General features: G+C 45.0%; 1 protein-coding gene across 4 annotated transcripts in view; it reads left to right on the top strand.

Annotated features, from left to right (window-relative positions):
* LOC129827382 (disintegrin and metalloproteinase domain-containing protein 19-like) overlaps nucleotides 1-11,105 on the top strand; it is a 61,731-nt gene extending 50,626 nt beyond the window's left edge. For all 4 annotated transcript variants that reach the window (XM_055888168.1, XM_055888167.1, XM_055888169.1 and 1 more), the window contains 14 exons: nucleotides 769-935; nucleotides 1,052-1,136; nucleotides 1,296-1,435; nucleotides 1,736-1,913; nucleotides 3,042-3,131; nucleotides 6,589-6,784; nucleotides 7,118-7,226; nucleotides 7,369-7,582; nucleotides 7,986-8,063; nucleotides 8,309-8,417; nucleotides 8,611-8,749; nucleotides 8,902-9,097; nucleotides 9,217-9,746; nucleotides 9,946-11,105. In XM_055888168.1, the coding sequence (XP_055744143.1) occupies nucleotides 769-935; nucleotides 1,052-1,136; nucleotides 1,296-1,435; nucleotides 1,736-1,913; nucleotides 3,042-3,131; nucleotides 6,589-6,784; nucleotides 7,118-7,226; nucleotides 7,369-7,582; nucleotides 7,986-8,063; nucleotides 8,309-8,417; nucleotides 8,611-8,749; nucleotides 8,902-9,097; nucleotides 9,217-9,746; nucleotides 9,946-10,006 (2,292 nt within the window). In that variant the 3' untranslated portion in view covers nucleotides 10,007-11,105. The remainder of the gene's footprint in view (nucleotides 1-768; nucleotides 936-1,051; nucleotides 1,137-1,295; nucleotides 1,436-1,735; nucleotides 1,914-3,041; nucleotides 3,132-6,588; nucleotides 6,785-7,117; nucleotides 7,227-7,368; nucleotides 7,583-7,985; nucleotides 8,064-8,308; nucleotides 8,418-8,610; nucleotides 8,750-8,901; nucleotides 9,098-9,216; nucleotides 9,747-9,945) is intronic.
* Nucleotides 11,106-20,158: the final 9,053 nt, after the last annotated feature.

Below are 20,158 nucleotides of genomic sequence, written 5' to 3'. Positions count from 1 at the left end.
AGTGCCATCCATTTTGTCACCAAATCCCCATATACTACCCACCACTGCGACCTGTATGCTCTCGTTGGCTGCCCCTCGCTACATATTCGTTGCTAAACCCACTGGCTCCAGGTCATCTTTAAGTCTTTTCTAGGTAAAGCCCCGCCTTATCTCAGCTTACTGGTCACCATAGCAACACCCACCCGTAGCACGTGCTCTAGCAGGTATATTTCACTGGTCATCCTCAAAGCCAACACCTCCTTTGACTGCCTTTTCTTCCAGTTCTCTGCTGCCAATGGCTGGAACGAATTGCAAAAATCACTGAAGCTTGGAGACTTTTATCTCCCTCACTAACTTAAAGCATCAGCTGTCAGAGCAGCTTACCGATCACTGCACCTGTACACAGCCCATCTGTAAATAGCCCACCCAACTACCTCATCCCCATATTGTTATTTCTTTGCTCTTTTGCACGCCAGTATCTCTACTTGCACATCATCATCTGCACATCTATCCCTCCAGTGTTAATGCTAAATTGTAATTATTTCGCCACTATGGCCTTTTTATTGCCTTACCTCCCTAATCTTACTACAGTTGCACACACTGTGTATAGTTTTTTCTATTGTGTTATTGACTGTGCGTTTGTTTGTGTAACTCTGTGTCGAACTGCTTTGCTTTATCTTGGTAAATGAGAACTTGTTCTCAACTTGCCTACCTGGTTAAATAAAGTTGAAATAAAATAATTAATACAATTTTTTTAGTCAAATGATCTGTGTGTGTGTGTTTGTGCAGTACTACAAGTCTCTAAGTATTCGTGTGGCAGTGATTGGTCTGGAGGTGTGGTCTGATCAGGACAAGATCAGTGTGTCTGGTAACCCCTACAGTACCTTGGGAGCGTTTCTGGCCTGGAGACGCAAACAGCTACACACACTACCTAACGACAACGCTCAACTCATCACGTTAGTGTGACACACACCTTACTGTACTCTAGATCTCTTTAATCTCAATCCATCTCTCTTTCCTTCCATTAAGACCATTCAGTGGAACTACACAGCTGTGGTTTTTGTTTCCCCAGGGGCGTGGCATTTCAGGGCACCACCATTGGGCTGGCCCCTCTCAGAGCCATGTGTTCAGAGTACCAGTCAGGGGGAATCAACTCAGTAAGATTTCTCTAAAGTTGTAATAAAGTTGTGATGTATTTATAATAGCACACATAGATCTAGAACCAAGCTAGCATGAGATGTATGTCCCTTTGACTTTCAATACGGGAATCCACCTCTAACCATTGACCTCTACACCCTGACCTCTACCCCCTGCAGGACCACTCTGACAGTGCTGTGGGCGTGGCAGCGACCATGGCTCACGAGATGGGGCATAACTTTGGCATGAGCCATGACAGCCCTGGGTGCTGCCAGGCCAAGGCTGATGATGGAGGCTGCGTCATGGCTGCTGCCACTGGGTGAGAGAATCTATCTATGTTGAAAATATCTTTCTTATTAAAGATATTTTATCTTAATGAGAATAAACCTGTATAAATAAAGGTTAAATAATGATATAATGATTGATCCTGCTTTGTAAAAGACATTCCCGGGACACAAAATGTAGTGGAAAAGTAATGTCTGTATAAAAATATATTACTTAGAGCAGAATTTCCTCTCTGACACGTAGAGTAGAAGGAATAATGTAAAGTCTATTGATGGCATTTCTATCTGCAATGCGTTGCACCTTACTGAATACACTCGTGGTGTGTGTGTCGCAGCCACCCGTTCCCGCGTGTGTTTAATGGCTGTAACCAGCGGGGGCTGAGCAGGTACCTGAGCTCCGGAGGGGGAAAGTGTCTGTTCAACCTCCCCAACACCAGAGCCATGTACGGGGGACAGCGCTGTGGGAACGGCTACCTGGAGGATGGAGAGGAGTGTGACTGTGGAGACGAGAAGGTGAGGGGGGGAAGTGTGCGTGTGTGTCAGTGATGGTCAGTGCCGCCATTGACATGGCCTTACTTCTATTACAGCATGTTGGATGACTGTCATTCATATTCCATTCACCCAGTTCAATATAACATCGATAGGTTTAGACTACTACATGATATTCACATTTTCCCTATATCAATCATGAGGTTGCTGAAACCTAGCCTATGAATGAAAGTTTACAACGTAGGTGCACTTAGGTCGAGAGAAAGACAATGAGAGATGACAGACAGTGACACATTCAATACCGCCTTGCACACTCTTAACTGCATGTAGCTTATCTATGGTGTAATCATTAGTCCAACAGTTGCAAACGAGAGTTTCCATTTGACAAATTCAGGTATTTTTAGCTCTGTTTAAGAAACGTTTGTCAACAGAATCGGCGCAATGAACACAACAGTGATCACGCATAAAAACAGTTCACTTTCATAGCAGCCATGTTGTATTCCTTCTCGCCTCTATGCACTCTCCTCCTCACGCCGTTTCCCTTTGTTTGTGGACTTCAATGAACAACACATCAGCTGTTTGTGACCAGGTGAAAAAAACTTTCCAAGCCAAACCATGTCATAACCGCTACACACAGCCTACATCGTTCTCCCCATATTAGCTAAAGTAACATCCTAGTCAACATAGCTAATATAACTAATTCATTGGTAAACCGGCTACAATCATGCAGTAACGTTACAGTGTACAGTCAGTAAGCAGTTACATCCGTGAGCCACAGTGGCAATAAATTAATAAAACCAAAAGCTTACCTTGAATTGGAAGAGCTCCAGTGTTGTGTTGGATAGCCATAGCCAGCTTGCTAACATAGCATACCTCTGTTTGAGCCGGGTGTTTGAGTTACTAAACTAGCCAGCTGCATTTGCTAGCTAAATAAGTGAATAAGATAATACGTGTGTTTTAATCAATTATTTGGTGATGTGAATATATTTTGTATAGTTTTATCTTAAAACGGTAACTTTTTCAATGTTTTACAATTTAAAAAAAATGAAATTCACTGAGGAGGATGGTCCTCCCCTTCCTCCTCTGAAGAGCCTCCACTGGTGTGTGTGTGTATATATATATATATACTGATTAATCATCCTCTCTCTGCAGGAGTGTTTCAGTCCCTGCTGTAATGCCAACAATTGTACTCTGAAGGCTGGAGCAGAATGTGCCCACGGAGTCTGCTGTGACAACTGTAAGGTACTGTACACTGTCCTCTTTCTCTCTCTCTTTCTGGTTGTCCTCTCTCTCTCTCTCTTTCTTTCTGTCTTTCTCTCTCTCTCTCTTTCGCTTTCTGGTTGTCCACTCTCTCTCTCTCTCTCTCTCTCTCATACTCTCTCTCTCTATCCCCCACCCTCTCTCTCTCTCTCTGTCTCTTCCCTCTCTCTCGCGCTCTCTCTCTCTTTCTATTTAGTTGAAGTCGAGGTGTGTTGGATTGTTTAATAGTCCCCTTCTCTCTCTCTCTATCCTTCCTCATTCCCTCCCTTCCTCCCTCTCTCTCCCTAGTTGAAGAGTCGAGGTGTGTTGGATCGTTTAATAGTCCCCTTCTCTCTCTCTCTCTCTCTCTCTCTCTCTCTCTCTCTCTCTCTCTCTCTCTCTCTCTCTCTATCCTTCCCTCCCTTCCTCCCTTCCTCTCTCTCTCTCTCTCTCTCTCTCTCTCTCTCTCTCTCTCTCTCTCTCTCTCTCTCTCTCTCTCTCTCTCTCTCTCAATTTCAATTCAATTCAATTCAAGGGGCTTTATTGGCATGGGAAACATGTGTTAACATTGCCAAAGCAAATGAGGTAGACAATACACAAAAGTGAAACAAACAAAACGAATTAACAGTAAACATTACACATACAGAAGTTTCAAAACAATAAAGACATTACGAGTGTCATATTAAATATATACAGTGTTGTAACAATGTACAAATGGTTAAAGCACACAAGTTAAAATAAGTAAGCATAAATATGGGTTGTATTTACAATGGTGTTTGTTTTTCACTGGTTGCCCTTTTCTTGTGGAAACAGGTCACAAATCTTGCTGCTGTGATGGCACACTGTGGAATTTCACCCAGTAGACATGGGAGTTTATCAAAATTGGATTTGTTTTCGAATTCTTTGTGGATCTGTGTGATCTGAGGGAAATATGTGTCTCTAATATGATCATACATTGGGCAGGAGGTTAGGAAGTGCAGCTCGGTTTCCACCTCATTTTGTGGGCAGTGTGCACATAGCCTGTCTTCTCTTGAGAGCCATGTCTGCCTACGGCGGCCTTTCTCAATAGCAAGGCTATGCTCACTGAGTCTGTACATAGTCAAAGCTTTCCTTAAGTTTGGGTCAGTCACAGTGGTCAGGTATTCTGCCACTGTGTACTCTCTGTTTAGGGCCAAATAGCATTCTAGTTTGCTCTGTTTTTTTGTTAATTCTTTCCAATGTGTCAAGTAATTATCTTTTTGTTTTCTCATGATTTGGTTGGGTCTAATTGTGCTGTTGTCCTGGGGCTTTGTGGGGTGTGTTTGTGTTTGTGAACAGAGCCCTAGGACCAGCTTGCTTAGGGGACTCTTCTCCAGGTTCATCTCTCTGTAGGTGATGGCTTTGTTATGGAAGGTTTGGGAATCGCTTCCTTTTAGGTGGTTGTAGAATTTAACGGCTCTTTTCTGGATTTTGATAATTAGTGGGTATCGGCCTAATTCTGCTCTGCATGCATTATTTGGTGTTCTGCGTTGTACACGGAGGATATTTTTGCAGAATTCTGCATGCAGAGTCTCAATTTGGTGTTTCCCCCATTTTGTGAAATCTTGGTTGGTGAGCGGACCCCAGACCTCACAACCATAAAGGGCAATGGGCTCTATGACTGATTCAAGTATTTTTAGCCAGATCCTAATTGGTATGTTGAAATTTATGTTCCTTTTGATGGCATAGAATGCCCTTCTTGCCTTGTCTCTCAGATCGTTCACAGCTTTGTGGAAGTTACCTGTGGTGCTGATGTTTAGGCCGAGGTATGTATAGTTTTTTGTGTGCTCTAGGGCAACGGTGTCTAGATGGAATTTGTGGTCCTGGCGACTGGACCTTTTTTGGAACACCATTATTTTGGTCTTACTGAGATTTACTGTCAGGGCCCAGGTCTGACAGAATCTGTGCAGAAGATCTAGGTGCTGCTGTAGGCCCTCCTTGGTTGGTGACAGAAGTACCAGATCATCAGCAAACAGTAGACATTTGACTTCGGATTCTAGTAGGGTGAGACCGGGTGCTGCAGACTGTTCTAGTGCCCGCGCCAATTCGTTGATATATATGTTGAAGAGGGTGGGGCTTAAGCTGCATCCCTGTCTCACCCCACGACCCTGTGTGAAGAAATGTGTGTTTTTTGCCAATTTTAACCGCACACTTGTTGTTTGTGTACATGGATTTTATAATGTCGTATGTTTTACCCCCAACACCACTTTCCATCAATTTGTATAGCAGACCCTCATGCCAAATTGAGTCGAAGGCTTTTTTGAAATCAACAAAGCATGAGAAGACTTTGCCTTTGTTTTGGTTTGTTTGGTTGTCAATTAGGGTGTGTAGGGTGAATACATGGTCTGTTGTACGGTAATTTGGTAAAAAGCCAATTTGACATTTGCTCAGTACATTGTGTTCATTGAGGAAATGTACGAGTCTGCTGTTAATGATAATGCAGAGTATTTTACCAAGGTTACTGTTGACGCATATTCCACGGTAGTTATTGGGGTCAAATTTGTCTCCACTTTTGTGGATTGGGGTGATCAGTCCTTGGTTCCAAATATTGGGGAAGATGCCAGAGCTAAGGACGATGTTAAAGAGTTTTAGTATAGCCAATTGGAATTTGTTGTCTGTATATTTGATCATTTCATTAAGGATACCATCAACACCACAGGCCTTTTTGGGTTGGAGGGTTTTTATTTTGTCCTGTAACTCATTCAAGGTAACTCTGTAACTCTCTCTGTGTCTCTGTCTCTGTCTCTCTCTCTCTCTCTCTCTGTCTCTGTCTCTCTCTCTCTCTCTCTCTCTCTCTCTCTCTCTCTCTCTAGTTGAAGAGTCGAGGGGTGTTGGATCGTTTAATAGTCCCCTTCTCTCTCTCTCTATGCTTCCTCCTCCCCCCCTCCCTTCCTCCCTCCCTCTATCTCTCTCTCTCTCTCTAGTTGAAGAGTCGAGGTGTGTTGGATCGTTTAATAGTCCCCTTCTCTCTCTGTGTCTCTGTCTCTGTCTCTGTCTCTGTCTCTCTCTCTCTCTCTCTCTCTCTCTCTCTCTCTCTCTCTCTCTCTCTCTCTCTCTCTCTCTCTCTCTCTCTCTCTCTCTCTCTCTCTCTCTCGTGTCTCTGTCTCTGTCTCTGTCTCTCTCTCTCTCTCTCTCTCTGTCTCTGTCTCTCTCTCTCTCTCTACCTCTCTCTCTCTCTCTCTGTGTCTCTGTCTCTGTCTCTCTCTCTCTACCTCTCTCTCTCTATCTCTCTCTGTGTCTCTGTCTCTGTCTCTCTCTCTCTCTCTGTCTCTCTCTCTCTCTCTCTCTCTCTCTCTCTCTCTGTCTCTGTCTCTGTCTCTCTCTCTCTCTCTCTCTCTCTCTCTCTCTCTCTCTCTCTCTCTCTCTCTCTCTCTCTCTCTCTCTCTCTCTCTCTCTCTCTCTGTCTCTGTCTCTGTCTCTGTCTCTCTCTCTCTCTCTCTAGTTGAAGAGTCCAGGTGTGTTGTGTCGTACTCCATCAGGGTCATGTGATCTACCCGAGTACTGTGATGGGAAGGCGGAGTCTTGTCCTTCTAACTTATACCTGGTGGATGGTACTTCCTGTGATGGGGGGCGGGCCTACTGCTACACCGGCATGTGTCTCACCCTGGAGCAGCAGTGTCAATCACTCTGGGGGCGGGGTTAGTACCTATCAATCATTCTGGGGCAGAGTTAGTAGGCATGTTATTGCATGCTGTTATAAAGTAATGGATTGCTTTTATAGCACTCAATGTAATTCTACCCTATTGAAACCATTGTCTGGTCTGCGGCTTCGACAATATTGCTCACACCTATCTGGGTCCTTCAAATTGGCTCCAAGGGAGAAGGATTAGGGCTTGTTACTGGACTGGGCTCTGGTGTTATTTCTATTTTTACTATCACAGATCTTCACAGGACAGGCTTTACCTGACCACAGGAACATTTGTGTGCTTGCAGGAGGTCATATAACACTGTGTGTGTTCTGTCCTCTCTAGATGGCCGTCCTGCTCTAGACCTGTGCTTTAAGAAGGTGAACGAGGCAGGAGACACCTTTGGGAACTGTGGCAAAGACCTGTTGGGGAAATACAAAGGATGCAGGGACAGGTGAGGAGTCACACAGTCGGCACCAAATGTGTGATCCTTTGTATAGAAGTGTCTCTTCCTTGAACTACCATTTAACATTTCTTTCACACCTACAAAACAATCCCTACATGTCTGAATCCATGTGACCGGTCTGTTGCTTTAGGGATGCTAGATGTGGTAAGATCCAGTGTGTGAGTTCAGCCTCCAAGCCCCTGGAGACTAACGCTGTTCCCATCGACACCACAGTCCGGGTGGGAGGCAAGAAGGTCCTCTGTAGGGGGACACACGTTTACCGACCAGGCCAGGGGGACGAGGAACAGGGGGACACACTGGACCCAGGACTGGTCATGACCGGGACCAAGTGTGGAGAGGACTCGGTGAGGAGGGGAGAAGAGGAGTGGGGGTAGTGTGTGTGTGTGTGTGTGTGTGTGTGTGTGTGTGTGTGTGTGTGTGTGTGTGTGTGTGTGTGTGTGTGTGTGTGTGTGTGTGTGTGTGTGTGTGTGTGTGTGTGTGTGTGTGTGTGTGCGCGCTGTGTATCTTTCAGTACTCTATGAGCTCTCTGTTGTGGCAGGATGCCATTTACTGGACAATCTACTTATGATAATGACTCTCTCTCTTTCTCGCTCACTCGCTCTCTTGCTCTCTTATCCCTCTCCTTTCTCTCTCTCTCTCTCTCTCTTTCTCGCTCTCTCATCCCTCTCATTTCTCTCGTATCCTTCTCCTTTCTCTCTCTCACCCTCTCTCTCCATCCCTCCTTCTCTTTCTTTCTCTCTGTAACAGATCTGTTTCGGAGGAGAGTGCCGCAACGCGTCTTTCCTGAGGGCGGATGAGTGCAATGCCAAGTGCCACGGCCATGGGGTATGGGAGGGGCTGGGTGTGTGATAGGGGAAGGGTATGGGAGTGATGTGGGAGGGGTAGGTAGGCGTATGGGCTACTGCAGAATAAGGGAAGGTGCTGGGTCTGAGGTTATGGACTCAGGGGTTTAATAAAGCTGTTATAACACATCATATGGAGTAGGAGGAATATTGACAGGTTGTCAGTGTTGAAAGTCTCTCTCTCCTCTCTCTCTCTGTCTCTCTCTCTCTCTTTCTCTCTCCCTCTAGCTGTGTAACAACAACCACCACTGCCACTGTGACTCAGGCTGGGCTCCTCCCCTGTGTGACCAGGAGGGGACAGGAGGGAGTGTCGACAGTGGACCTGTCATCAACCACAGTATGTTACCAACCAACCAGTCACTCAAATAATGATTCAGTCAGTCAAATAACTGATTAAATCTAATAACTGATGTGGTGTTGCAAAAGACTACTAGGTTAAACCACATATATTTGATTGTTGGTTTTCAAGTCATATCTTCCAGGTTAATCTTTGATCTGACCTTTGTTGTTGATGTTGTTTGTGTTTCTAGGCAGTCTACTTCCTGTCCTGTTGCTCCTCCCCATGGTTCTCTTTGTCCTATTGGCTGCTGTGGGACTGTGGTGCTGCTACAGCCATAAAGTCCATAAAAACCTTCCTCTGAAGACCTCGGTCCCACCACCCAAGACAATGTGTGTAATCAGTATTTCAGTTGTTTTCACATCTTCAACTGTTTGAATTTATCTTATTTTATTCAAGGAAAATATGCACCATAGACATTTCACAGTAATCAACATCTCAGATTTAACTTCTAGAATGAAAAACACTGTGTTTGACTCCTTAGTTGTCCAGTCAGTTGGCCAGTCCCTGCTGAAGCCAAACATCTACAAGCCAACAGTCTTGAAAATGGTCATCTTGTGAACAGTCTTGCCAACTGTCACCTTGTCAACAATCATGCCAACAGTCACCTTGACAACAGCCATGCCAACGGCCATGCCAACCCTGCCTTCCTACTGAAGAGACAGGGCTCAGACAGACTGGTGAGGGGATCTGTTCATTCACCTTACACCAAAGTACATTGTATGTACAGTAAAACCAAAGTACATTGTATGTACAGTAAAATCAATGCTGCTCGTTTGCTTGTGTTTGTCCTCCACAGCGTCAGTCCAGTCCTCGCCCCAGCCCCTCCACCAGGACCAGGCACGCTATCTTCCATCCGACTGTGAAACCCCCTCCTATACCTGCTTACGCAGCCCAGCAGAGACAGGCTGTATCCCAGCCCCAGCCTCAATCCCAGCCCCAGTCTCAATCCCAGCCCCAGCCTCAGCCCCAGACTCAACCCCAGCCCCAGCCCCAGCCTCAATCCCAGCCCCAGCCTCAACCCTCCCTCCAGCCCAAGTCCCAACCCTCCTTCCAGCCCAAGCCCCAACCCTCTCTCAAGCCCCTGCCACAGCCCAAGCCTAAACCTCCCATCCCCAGCTACCTAGCCCAGCAGAAAGGACCCCTTCTTCCCCTTCCTCCAGCCATCCTGCCCCCCAACCCCCACTCAACACCTCACACACACAGACCTGACCCCCCCAACCGACCCCCACCCCCCTGCCCGCTCACCAAGCCCAAAATACCATCAGACGTGTTACAGAGAGGAAAATCCAATCTGTCGTCACCTGGTGGACAGAAGAAACCCAGCAGGTAAGAACAGAATATAGAACCTCAAGAACATCACAAAGTGTTTGCTATGCTATGTCCCAAATGGCACCCTTTTTCCTATTTAAAGTGCACTAGTTTTGACTCATCTGTTCTGTTCTAGATTCCAAAGCAACAGAACAGTTAATTACAAAAATATCTGTTATTTTCACTCAATTTCATGACGCTCCACTTTCTTTTCTAGATCCCAAAACAACGTCTCAGGGAGGAGACGAGGACCAACACTGGACAACGGAGCTCAGTGAGATTACTGAGACATCTAACTGGAAATCCCTTCTCTCTCTGTGAGCTGCGTCTTTTCCCAAGGTTGTACAAAGAGGAACATCACCGTCAGCCTTTATGAAGAAAATTACACTGTGGGAACGGAGAGAGGAGGGCCACGGCTTGACACACAGGGACTCAGTCCAAAATGGCACCCTAAAGGTAGTGCACTATATAGGGAATAGGGTTCCGTTTCAGATCTGTCCAGGGATGCCATTACTATAGAATTATACTAATGCTAGCCTGGTAGCCTCTGTTGGCCCATCTCAGTACTTTTATTTCATTCCAACAACAAAGACAATGGAGTTGCCTGATTAACAAACATCTCTGGCTACTAGACTAGCTGCCAGGCTATGTCTTTTCTTACCACTTGAAACCAGGCATCCTGTAAATGTGTAATATTTAAGACTGGACTTTATCGACTGATTTAGTTCTTGTAGATGGTACCTTATACCATGGGTTAACAGTATCATGTGTTGATATGCTGTTTCAGGTCTATTTATTTGCAAAGCTTCAGAGCAAAGAGACTAGTATTTAAAGGGGATGTACTGTATATTGTTTCTACAAGAGCATGAGTCTTAAAGGGAACATCTTATGTTAAGAAAACGCCATGTATTGAATGATGCTTAATGCTTCTAGTATGTGAATAAACGATATACTGGAATTATAAGGACACAAACATGCATGTTATTATTACTACATGTGTATGCCTAAGATGAAGGACATCTCAAATGTAGCAATAACTATTTGAAAATGACATTGTTTTGTTATGACTGTTTTTTTAATATATGTTTTTGTAAATTGTACTGTTCTTGTTTTTTTGGGTGCTAAATTCAGGTCTTCTGACTGAATAGATGAATGGATATTTGGACACCTGGAAGGTTTTAGTTCCTGTATAACTGTTATCTTTTGACATGTGATGCACAGGACAGCATAGTCAACACAATTATAGTCAGGCCCATAAAATGAATGTATATAAAATAATCTGGTTTTCCTTGATTGTTGAAATTCACGATCCACCATGAGACCTATGCAAACAGTGTGCCTTCAGTTTGATTTTAAATAAAGTGTTTAGAAACAGGACTACGTCGTTCAGTTTGATTTTAAGTAAAGTGTTTAAAAACAGGACTACGTCATTCAGTTTGATTTTAAATAAAGTGTTTAGAAACAGGACTACGTCGTTCAGTTTGATTTTAAGTAAAGTGTTTAAAAACAGGACTACGTCATTCAGTTTGATTTTAAATAAAGTGTTTAGAAACAGGACTACGTCGTTCAGTTTGATTTTAAATAAAGTGTTTAAAAACAGGACTACGTCGTTCAGTTTGATTTTAAATAAAGTGTTTAGAAACAGGACTACGTCATTCAGTTTGATTTTAAATAAAGTGTTTAGAAACAGGACTACGTTGTTCAGTTTGATTTTAAATAAAGTGTTTAGAAACAGGACTACGTCGTTCAGTTTGATTTTAAATAAAGTGTTTAGAAACAGGACTACGTCATTCAGTTTGATTTTAAATAAAGTGTTTAAAAACAGGACTACGTCATTCAGTTTGATTTTAAATAAAGTGTTTAAAAACAGGACTACGTTGTTCAGTTTGATTTTAAATAAAGTGTTTAGAAAATAATTCCAATCTACACTATCTCTACATGTTGCCTTTTCCACTCGATGAGAGTAGAAATGCAACATGCAACTATTTCTAAGACTACTGAGTCACAGTTCATTTAAGGAAATCAGTCAATTTAAATAAATAAATTAGGTCCTAATTTATGAATTTCACATAACTGGAAAAACAGATATGCATTTGTTGGTCAGAGATAGCTTTAAAAAAGTAGGGGCGTGGATCAGAAAACCAGTCAGTATCTAGTGTGACCACCATTTGCTTCATACAGCGCGACACATCTCCTTCGCATAGAAGTGATCAGGCTGTTGATTGTGACCTGTGGAATGTTGTCCCAATGGCTGTGCGAAGTTGCTGGATATTGGCGGGAACTGGAACCTGCTGCCGTACACATTGTTCCAGAGCATTCCAAACATGCTCAATGACAAGTATGACAAGTATGCAGGCCATGGAAGAACTGGGACATTTTCAGCTTCCAGGAATTGTGTGCAGATCCTTGCGACATGGGGCTGTGCTTTATCATACTGAAACATGAGGTGGTGGCGGATGAATGGCACAACAATGGGCCTCAGGATCTCGTCATGGTTACTCTGTTCATTAAAATTGCCATTGATAAAATGCAAATTGTGTTTGTTGTCCGTAGCTTATGTCTGCCCATACCATAACCCCACCGCCACCATGTGGCACTCTGTTGACAACGTTGACATCAGCAAACCGTTCTCCAAAACGACGCCATAACACTGTCTGCCATCTTCCCGGTACAGTTGAAACCGTGATTCCGTGAAGAGCACACTTTTCCAGTGTTCCAGTGGCCATCGAAGGTGAGCATTTGCCCACTGAAGTCGTTTACGACGCCGAACTGCAGTAAGGTTAAGACTCTGGTGAGGACGACGAGCATGCAGATGACCTTCCCTGAGACGGTTTCTGACAGTTTGTGAAGAAATTATTTGGTTATGCAAACCCACAGTTCCATCAGCTATCCGGTTGGCTGGTCTCAGATGATCCGTAAGAAGCCAGATGTGGAGGTCCTGGGCTGGCGTGGTCTGCGGATGTGAGGCCGGTTGGACGTACTGACAAATTCTCTAAAATGACGTTGGAGGCGGCTTATGGTAGAGAAATTAACATTCAATTCTCTAGCAAATCAGAAATGCTCACTAACAGGGATGTAAACAAATTTGTGCACAACATTTGAGAGAAATAAGCTTGATCTACAGATGGCAGCACCATCCTAGAATGATCTACAGATGGCAGCACCATCCTAGAATGATCTACAGATGGTAGTACTGCCCTAGAATGATCTACAGATGGTAGTACTGCCCTAGAATGATCTACAGATGGCAGTACCGTCCTAGAAGGATCTACAGATGGCAGCACCATCCTAGAATGATCTACAGATGGTAGTACCGTCCTAGAATGATCAACAGATGGCAACGCCATCCTAGAATGATCTACAGATGGTAGTACTGCCCTAGAATGATCTACAGATGGCAGTGCTGTCCAAGAATGATCTACAGATGGCAGTACTGTCATAGAATGATCTAAAGATGGCAGTAATGTCCTAGAATGATCTACAGATGGCAGTACTGTCCTAGAATGATCTACAGATGGCAGTACTGTCCTAGAATGATCTACAGATGGCAGTACTGTCATAGAATGATCTACAGATGGCAGTAATGTCCTAGAATGATCTACAGATGGCAGTACTGTCCTAGAATTATCTACAGATGGCAGTACTGTCCTAGAATGATCTACAGATGGCAGTACTGTCCTAGAATGATCTAAAGATGGCAGTAATGTCCTAGAATGATCTACAGATGGCAGTACTGTCCTAGAATGATCTACAGATGGCAGTACTGTCCTAGAATGATCTACAGATGGCAGTACTGTCATAGAATGATCTACAGATGGCAGTAATGTCCTAGAATGATCTACAGATGGCAGTACTGTCCTAGAATTATCTACAGATGGCAGTACTGTCATAGAATGATTTACAGATGGCAGTGTTGTCCTAGAATGATTTACAGATGGCAGTACTGTCATAGAATGATCTACAGATGGCAGTACTGTCATAGAATGATCTACAGCTGGCAGTACTGTCATAGAATGATCTACAGATGGCAGTAATGTCCTAGAATGATTTACAGATGGCAGTACTGTCATAGAATGATTTACAGATGGCAGTACTGTCCTAGAATGATCTACAGCTGGCAGTACTGTCGTACATAAACTAACTGCCTTTAGTGTCATCAGATCACTTATTCTCTCTACTGGCATGAATTGGCATTACATTCAAAATATAATAAACATTGTTCTGCTGGTGGTAGTAGCTAGAAGGCCTAGATTCAATCCGTAGTGCGGAAGATTCACACTATAGCGAGATAAAAAATGTAAGGGCAATGTTCCCACAGCTGTGCCCTGGACACCATATGTGAACTGATTGCCCCCCATCTATCTTCAGAGCTCGTGCTGCTAGGTGACCTAAACTGTGACATGCTTAAAACCTTGGCCATCCTACAATCTAAGCTTGATGCCCTCAATCTCACACAAATTATCAATGAACCCACCAGGTATCACCCCAAATCCGTAAACATAGGCACCCTCATAGATATCATCCTAACCAACTTGCCCTCTAAATACACCTCTGCTGTCTTCAACCAGGATCTCAGCGATCCCTGCCTCATTGCCTGCATCTGTAACAGGTTTGTGGTCAAACGGCCATCACTATCAAACGCTCCCTAAAACACTTCAGTAAGCAGGCCGTTCTAATCGACCTGGCCCGGGTATCCTGGAAGGATATTGACCTCATCCCGTCAGTAGAGGATGCCTGGTCATTCTTTAAAAGTGCCTTCCTCACCATCTTAAATAAGCATGCCCCTTTCAAAAAAATTTGAACCAGGAACAGATATAGCCCTTGGTTCTCTCCAGACCGGACTGCCCTTGACCAGCACAAAAACATCCTGCGGCGTTCTGCATTAGCATCGAATAGTCCCCGCGATATGCAACTTTTCAGGGAAGTCAGGAACAAATATACACAGGCAGTTCGGAAAGCAAAGGCTAGCTTTTTCAAGCAGAAATTTGCATTCTGTAGCACAAACTCAAAAAAGTTCTGGGACACTGTAAAGTCCATGGAGAATATGAGCACCTCCTCCCAGCTGCCCACTGCACTGAGACTAGGAAACACTGTCACCACTGATAAATCCACAATAATTGAGATTTTCAATAAGCATTTTTCTACGGCTGGCCATGCTTTCGACCTGGCTTCCACCTTTCAACAGCCCTGCACTCTCCACAGCAACTCACCCAAGCATCCCCCATTTCTCCTTCACCCAAATCCAGATAGCTGATGTTCTTAAAGAACTGCAAAATCTGGACCCTTACAAATCAGCCGGGCTAGACAATCTGGACCCTCTCTTTGCTCTCTGCTGAAATTGTTGCAACCCTTATTACTAGCCTGTTCAACCTCTGTTTCATATCGTCTGAGATTCCCAAAGATTGGAAAGCTGCAGCGGTCATCCTCCTTTTCAAAGGGGGAGACACTCTAGACCTAAATTGCTACAGACCAATATCTATCCTACCCTGCCTTTCTTTTTTTTTTCTTTTTTAATTTTTATCCCCTTTTCTCCCCAATTTTCGTGGTATCCAATCGCTAGTAATTACTATCTTGTCTCATCGCTACAACTCCCGTACGGGCTCGGGAGAGACGAAGGTCGAAAGCTATGCGTCCTCCGAAGCACAACCCAACCAAGCCGCACTGCTTCTTTAACACAGCGCGCCTCCAACCCGGAAGCCAGCCGCACCAATGTGTCGGAGGAAACACCGTGCACCTAGCCCCCCTTTGCTTAGCGCGCACTGCGCCCAGCCCGCCACAGGAGTCGCTGGAGCGCGATGAGACAAGGAAATCCCTACCGGCCAAACCCTCCCTAACCTGGACGACGCTGGCCCAATTGTGCGTCACCCCACGGACCTCCCGGTCGCGGCCGGCTGCGACAGAGCCTGGGGGCGAACCCAGAGATTCTGGTGGCGCAGTTAGCACTGCGATGCAGTGCCCTAGACCACTGCGCCACCCAGGAGGCCCTTACCCTGCCTTTCTAAGGTCTTCGAAAGCCAAGTCAACAAACAGATTACAGACCTCTTCGAATCCCACCGTACCTTCTCCGCTATGTAATCTGGTTTCAGAGCTGGTCATGGGTGCACCTCAGCCACGCTCAAGGTCCTAAACGATATCATAACCGCCATCGATAAGAGACATTACTGTGCAGCCGTATTCATTGACCTGGCCAAGGCTTTCGACTCAGTCAATCACTACATTCTTATTGGGCAGACTCAACAGCCTTGATTTCTCAAAAGATTTCCTCGCCTGGTTTACCAACTACTTCTCTGATAGAGTTCAGTGTGTCAAATCCGAGGGCCTGTTGTCCGGACCTCTTGCAGTCCCTATGGGGGTGCCACAGGGTTCAATTCTTGGGCTGACTCTTCTCTGTATACATCAATGATGTCGCTCTCGCTGCTGGTGATTCTCTAATCCACCTCTATGCAGACGACACCATTCTGTATACTTCTGGCCCTTCTTTGGACACTGTGTTAACTAACCTCCAGACGAGCTTCAATGCCATTACAACTCTCCTTCTTTGGCCTCCAACTGCTCTTAAATGCAAGTAAAACTAAGTGCATGCTCTTCAACCGATCACTGCCAACACCTGCCGACTACTCTGGACGGTTCTGACTTAGAATTTGTGGACAACCACAAATACCTAGGTGTCTGGCTAGACTGTAAACTCTCCTTCCAGACTCACATTAAGCATCTCCAATCCAAAATTAAATCTAGAATCGGCTTCCTATTTCGCAACAAAGCATCCTTCACTCATGCAGCCAAACATACCCTCGTAAAACTGACCATCATACCGATCCTCGACTTCGGCGATGTCATTTACAAAATAGCCTCCAACACTCTACTCAACAAATTTGATGCAGTCTATCACAGTGCCATCCGTTTTGTCACTCAAGCCCCATATATTACCCCCCACTGCGACCTGTACGCTCTTGTTGGCTGGCCATCGCTTCATACTCGTCGCCAAACCCACTGGCTCCAGGTCAAGTACAAGTCTCTGCTAGGTAAAGCCCCGCCTTATCTCAGCTTACTGGTCACCATAGCAACACCCACCCGTAGCACGTGCTCCAGCAGGTATATCTCACTGGTCACCCCAAAAGCCAATTCCTCCTTTGACCGCCTCTCCTTCCAGTTCTCTGCTGCCAATGACTGGAACGAACTGCAAAAATCTCTGAAGCTGGAGACTCTTACCTCCCTCACTAGCTTTAAGCATCAGCTGTAAGAGCAGCTCACAGATCACTGCACATGTACATAGCTCATCTGTAATTAGCCCATCCAATCTACCTCATCCCCATGGTGTATTTATTTATTTATCTTGCTCCTTTGCAACCCAGTATCTCTACTTGCACATTCATCTTCTTTACATCCTACCCTTCCAGTGTTTAATTGCTATATTCTAATTTCTTCGCCATCATGGCCTATTTCTTGCCTTACCTCTCTTATCCTACCTCATTTGCACATGCTGTATATAGATTTTTCTACTGTATTTTTGATTGTATGTTTGTTTATTTCATGTGTAACTCTGTGTTGTTGTTTGTGTCGCACTGCTTTGCTTAATCTTGGCCAGGTCGCAGTTGCAAATTAGAACTTTTTCTCAACTAGCCTACCTGGTTAAATAAAGGTGAAATAAAATGTTTAAAAAATATTTAGCAAAGACTGCATTCACAGTAAACCTATGTTTTTTACCTTTATTTAACTAGGCAGGTCAGTTAAGAACACATTTTTATGACAGCCTTGGAACAGTGGGTAAACTGCCTTGTTCAGGGGTAGAATGACAGATTTTTACCTTGTCAGCTCGGGGATTCGATCTTTCAACCTTTTGGTTACTAGTTGAATGCTCTAACCACTAGGCTACCTGCTGCCCTGCGTAGGGAGCCGAGTGTTAACGTATACAGTATGCTTACATCGACGCAATCAAAATGATATTTACATTTGAATCCCGCTATAGAGCAGCATCTTCTTCGCTACGGATTGAATCTAGCACAGGAGGTTGGTTGCACCTTAATTGGGGAGGATGGGCTAGTTGTAATGGCTGGAGCGGTATAAATGGAATGGTATCAAATACATCAAACATATGGTTTCCATGTGTTTGATGCCATTCTATTCGCTTCGTTCCAGCCATTATTATGAGCCGTCTTCCCCTCAGCAGCCTCCACTCTAGCCCTAAGTAGGCCTACGTCTCTGTCTCTATGACTGTACCAGTTCAGAAGACGTGTCATGACTACCAGCTGCTGTTGTTGTTGACTACTAGAATATACCAGCCGATTATACAGACAGCTCATCCTCCCTCTCCCCCCTCTTCCTCTTCTTCTTCTTCCTCTCTCTCCAACTCCTCCCTCTTCCTCTTCTTTTTTCCATCCTCTCTGTCAGAAGCAGCCGACGCCCCTCAAATCTAGCGATTGTCTTGTTGCTTCACGGTCTTAATTAGCAACTGGGCAATATTACAAAAACTTCACTGTAAGAGCTATATACTTTAAGGGATTAAATTTGATCGCGGGTTCTCAACAATGTGGCTTTTAAAGGCAATGTCCCCGTGTTTGCAGAGATCGTAATCACAATAATCACTGCAGATGTCGGCTCAATCAGAAATTGTCTTTAAAGCTGCATTGTTGACAACCCGAGATCAAAGTGAATCCCAGCCTAACTTAGTGGTTTGAGATAAACAAAACAAATATTTTTAGCAAATGTTTATTTGCTTTCAATGATTGATTTCAGATCGGTGGATAAAGCAGAGAGTTAAAAAGAGACCCCCTATAAGTTCACACAGAGGGCCTGAAAGGTTCCTGTCCTTTGGATCTTCACTGAGATGAAAGACAGATTTACTCCAATCAGAAGACCACAAACATCAAGGCCCCCATAACCCCCTCCACACACACACACACACACACACACACACACACACACACACACACACACACACACACACACACACACACACACACACACACACACACACACACACACACACACACATGAAGTTGTAGATGTCTTCAGAGAGGCTGGTTTGGGGGGGGGGGGGGCATTGGTGACATAAGGGTGAGGTAGGGAGGTTTGAGGTGAAGGGGGGGTTATGGGTGACGTAAGGGTGAGGTAGGGAGGTTTGAGGTGAAGGGGGGGTTATGGGTGATGTAAGGGTGAGGTAGGGAGGTTTGAGGCGAAGGATGGGGGGTATGGGTGATGTAAGGGTGAGGTAGGTAGATTTGAGGTGAAGGGGGGTATTGGTGACGTACGGGTGAGGTAGTGGAGCAGGGGGCGATGTTTGTTTATCTTAATTACCCCCCCCCCCCCTGCACTGTGAGCTAATTAACGTTAGCATGTTGTGAGCTCCACTGCGAACCCTGTGGCACATCATCCATTAGAGATGATTGGCTCTGGGATGAAATGTACGCCAGTGACACCCCCGACTTCCCGCACACAGTGGGGGAGATAGAGAGGGAGTGGGCGGGGAGAAGGGGTAGACATAGAATAAGGGTGAGGGGCTCAGTGATGAACTCACATGCTGATACCTCTACCAGCATGATCCCTGTCATATAATAAGCTAATTAAGCCTGGGTTTGTTTCTCCTGCAAATGCAGATTTGTATTTTCCTTCTGTCTAAAACTCTCTCTCTCTCTCTTACGTCTTTCTGTCTCTGTCCCTGCCTTTCTCTATATTAGAAAACCTCTCTCCATCTCATGGTCTGCTATTCCAGGTGCAATGCCAATCAATCAGCCATTTCAGATGACAACCTCCAGGGCAACATAAATGACTGATGGATTTTTGTTATTTTAACTAAAGGATGGCCATTAGTCACTGCCTCTAATGTTATTCAAGACAGAGCCAACATCACACTTTGGTTTAGTGCTATATTTCTCTCAGGGGCTTCCATCATAGAGTACAGGTCCATGCAGGACCCAGCCCAGAGGCCTAGTGGGATGGAGGGTTAGGTTAGCAGCCCAGGGGCTAGTGGAATGGTATTGGACCTAGCCTAGCGATATCCCAGGGGCTAGTGGAATTAAGGGTTAAGTGTGTTAGCCTAGTGTTAGCCCAGGGGCTAGTAGGAATGGAGGGTTAGATTTGCTAAGTGTTCCTGTGATTGAGGTTGGTGCTTCTGGTAGAGAAAGGTCGCCATCAATGATTAATGAGAGAGAAATGTCGTCTGGGAGGATGGGAGAAAGGGAGTGGGGGAGGAGGAAAGGGAGGAAAGGGAGGAAAGGGAGGAAGGAAGGAAGAGAGAGGGGGGAGGGAGGCTGGGAGTGAGACCACCAATTCCTCTGCCTCCACCATCCCTCTCAACTCATCTCCTCCCTCTACTCCCCTCTTCCTCCTTCTCTCCTATTCCCCTAACCCTCTCCCTCCTGAGGAGCTGGGTCCCCATTACATAGCTGGGTAGCTGGGTCCCCATTACATATCTGGGTAGCTGGGTCCCCACT

This window comes from Salvelinus fontinalis, chromosome 29 (assembly GCF_029448725.1).
Source record: "Salvelinus fontinalis isolate EN_2023a chromosome 29, ASM2944872v1, whole genome shotgun sequence".
Classification (NCBI taxonomy): domain Eukaryota; kingdom Metazoa; phylum Chordata; class Actinopteri; order Salmoniformes; family Salmonidae; genus Salvelinus; species Salvelinus fontinalis.
The sequence above is the reverse complement of the archived record's forward strand: the minus strand, read 5'-3'. Positions and strand labels throughout refer to the sequence as shown.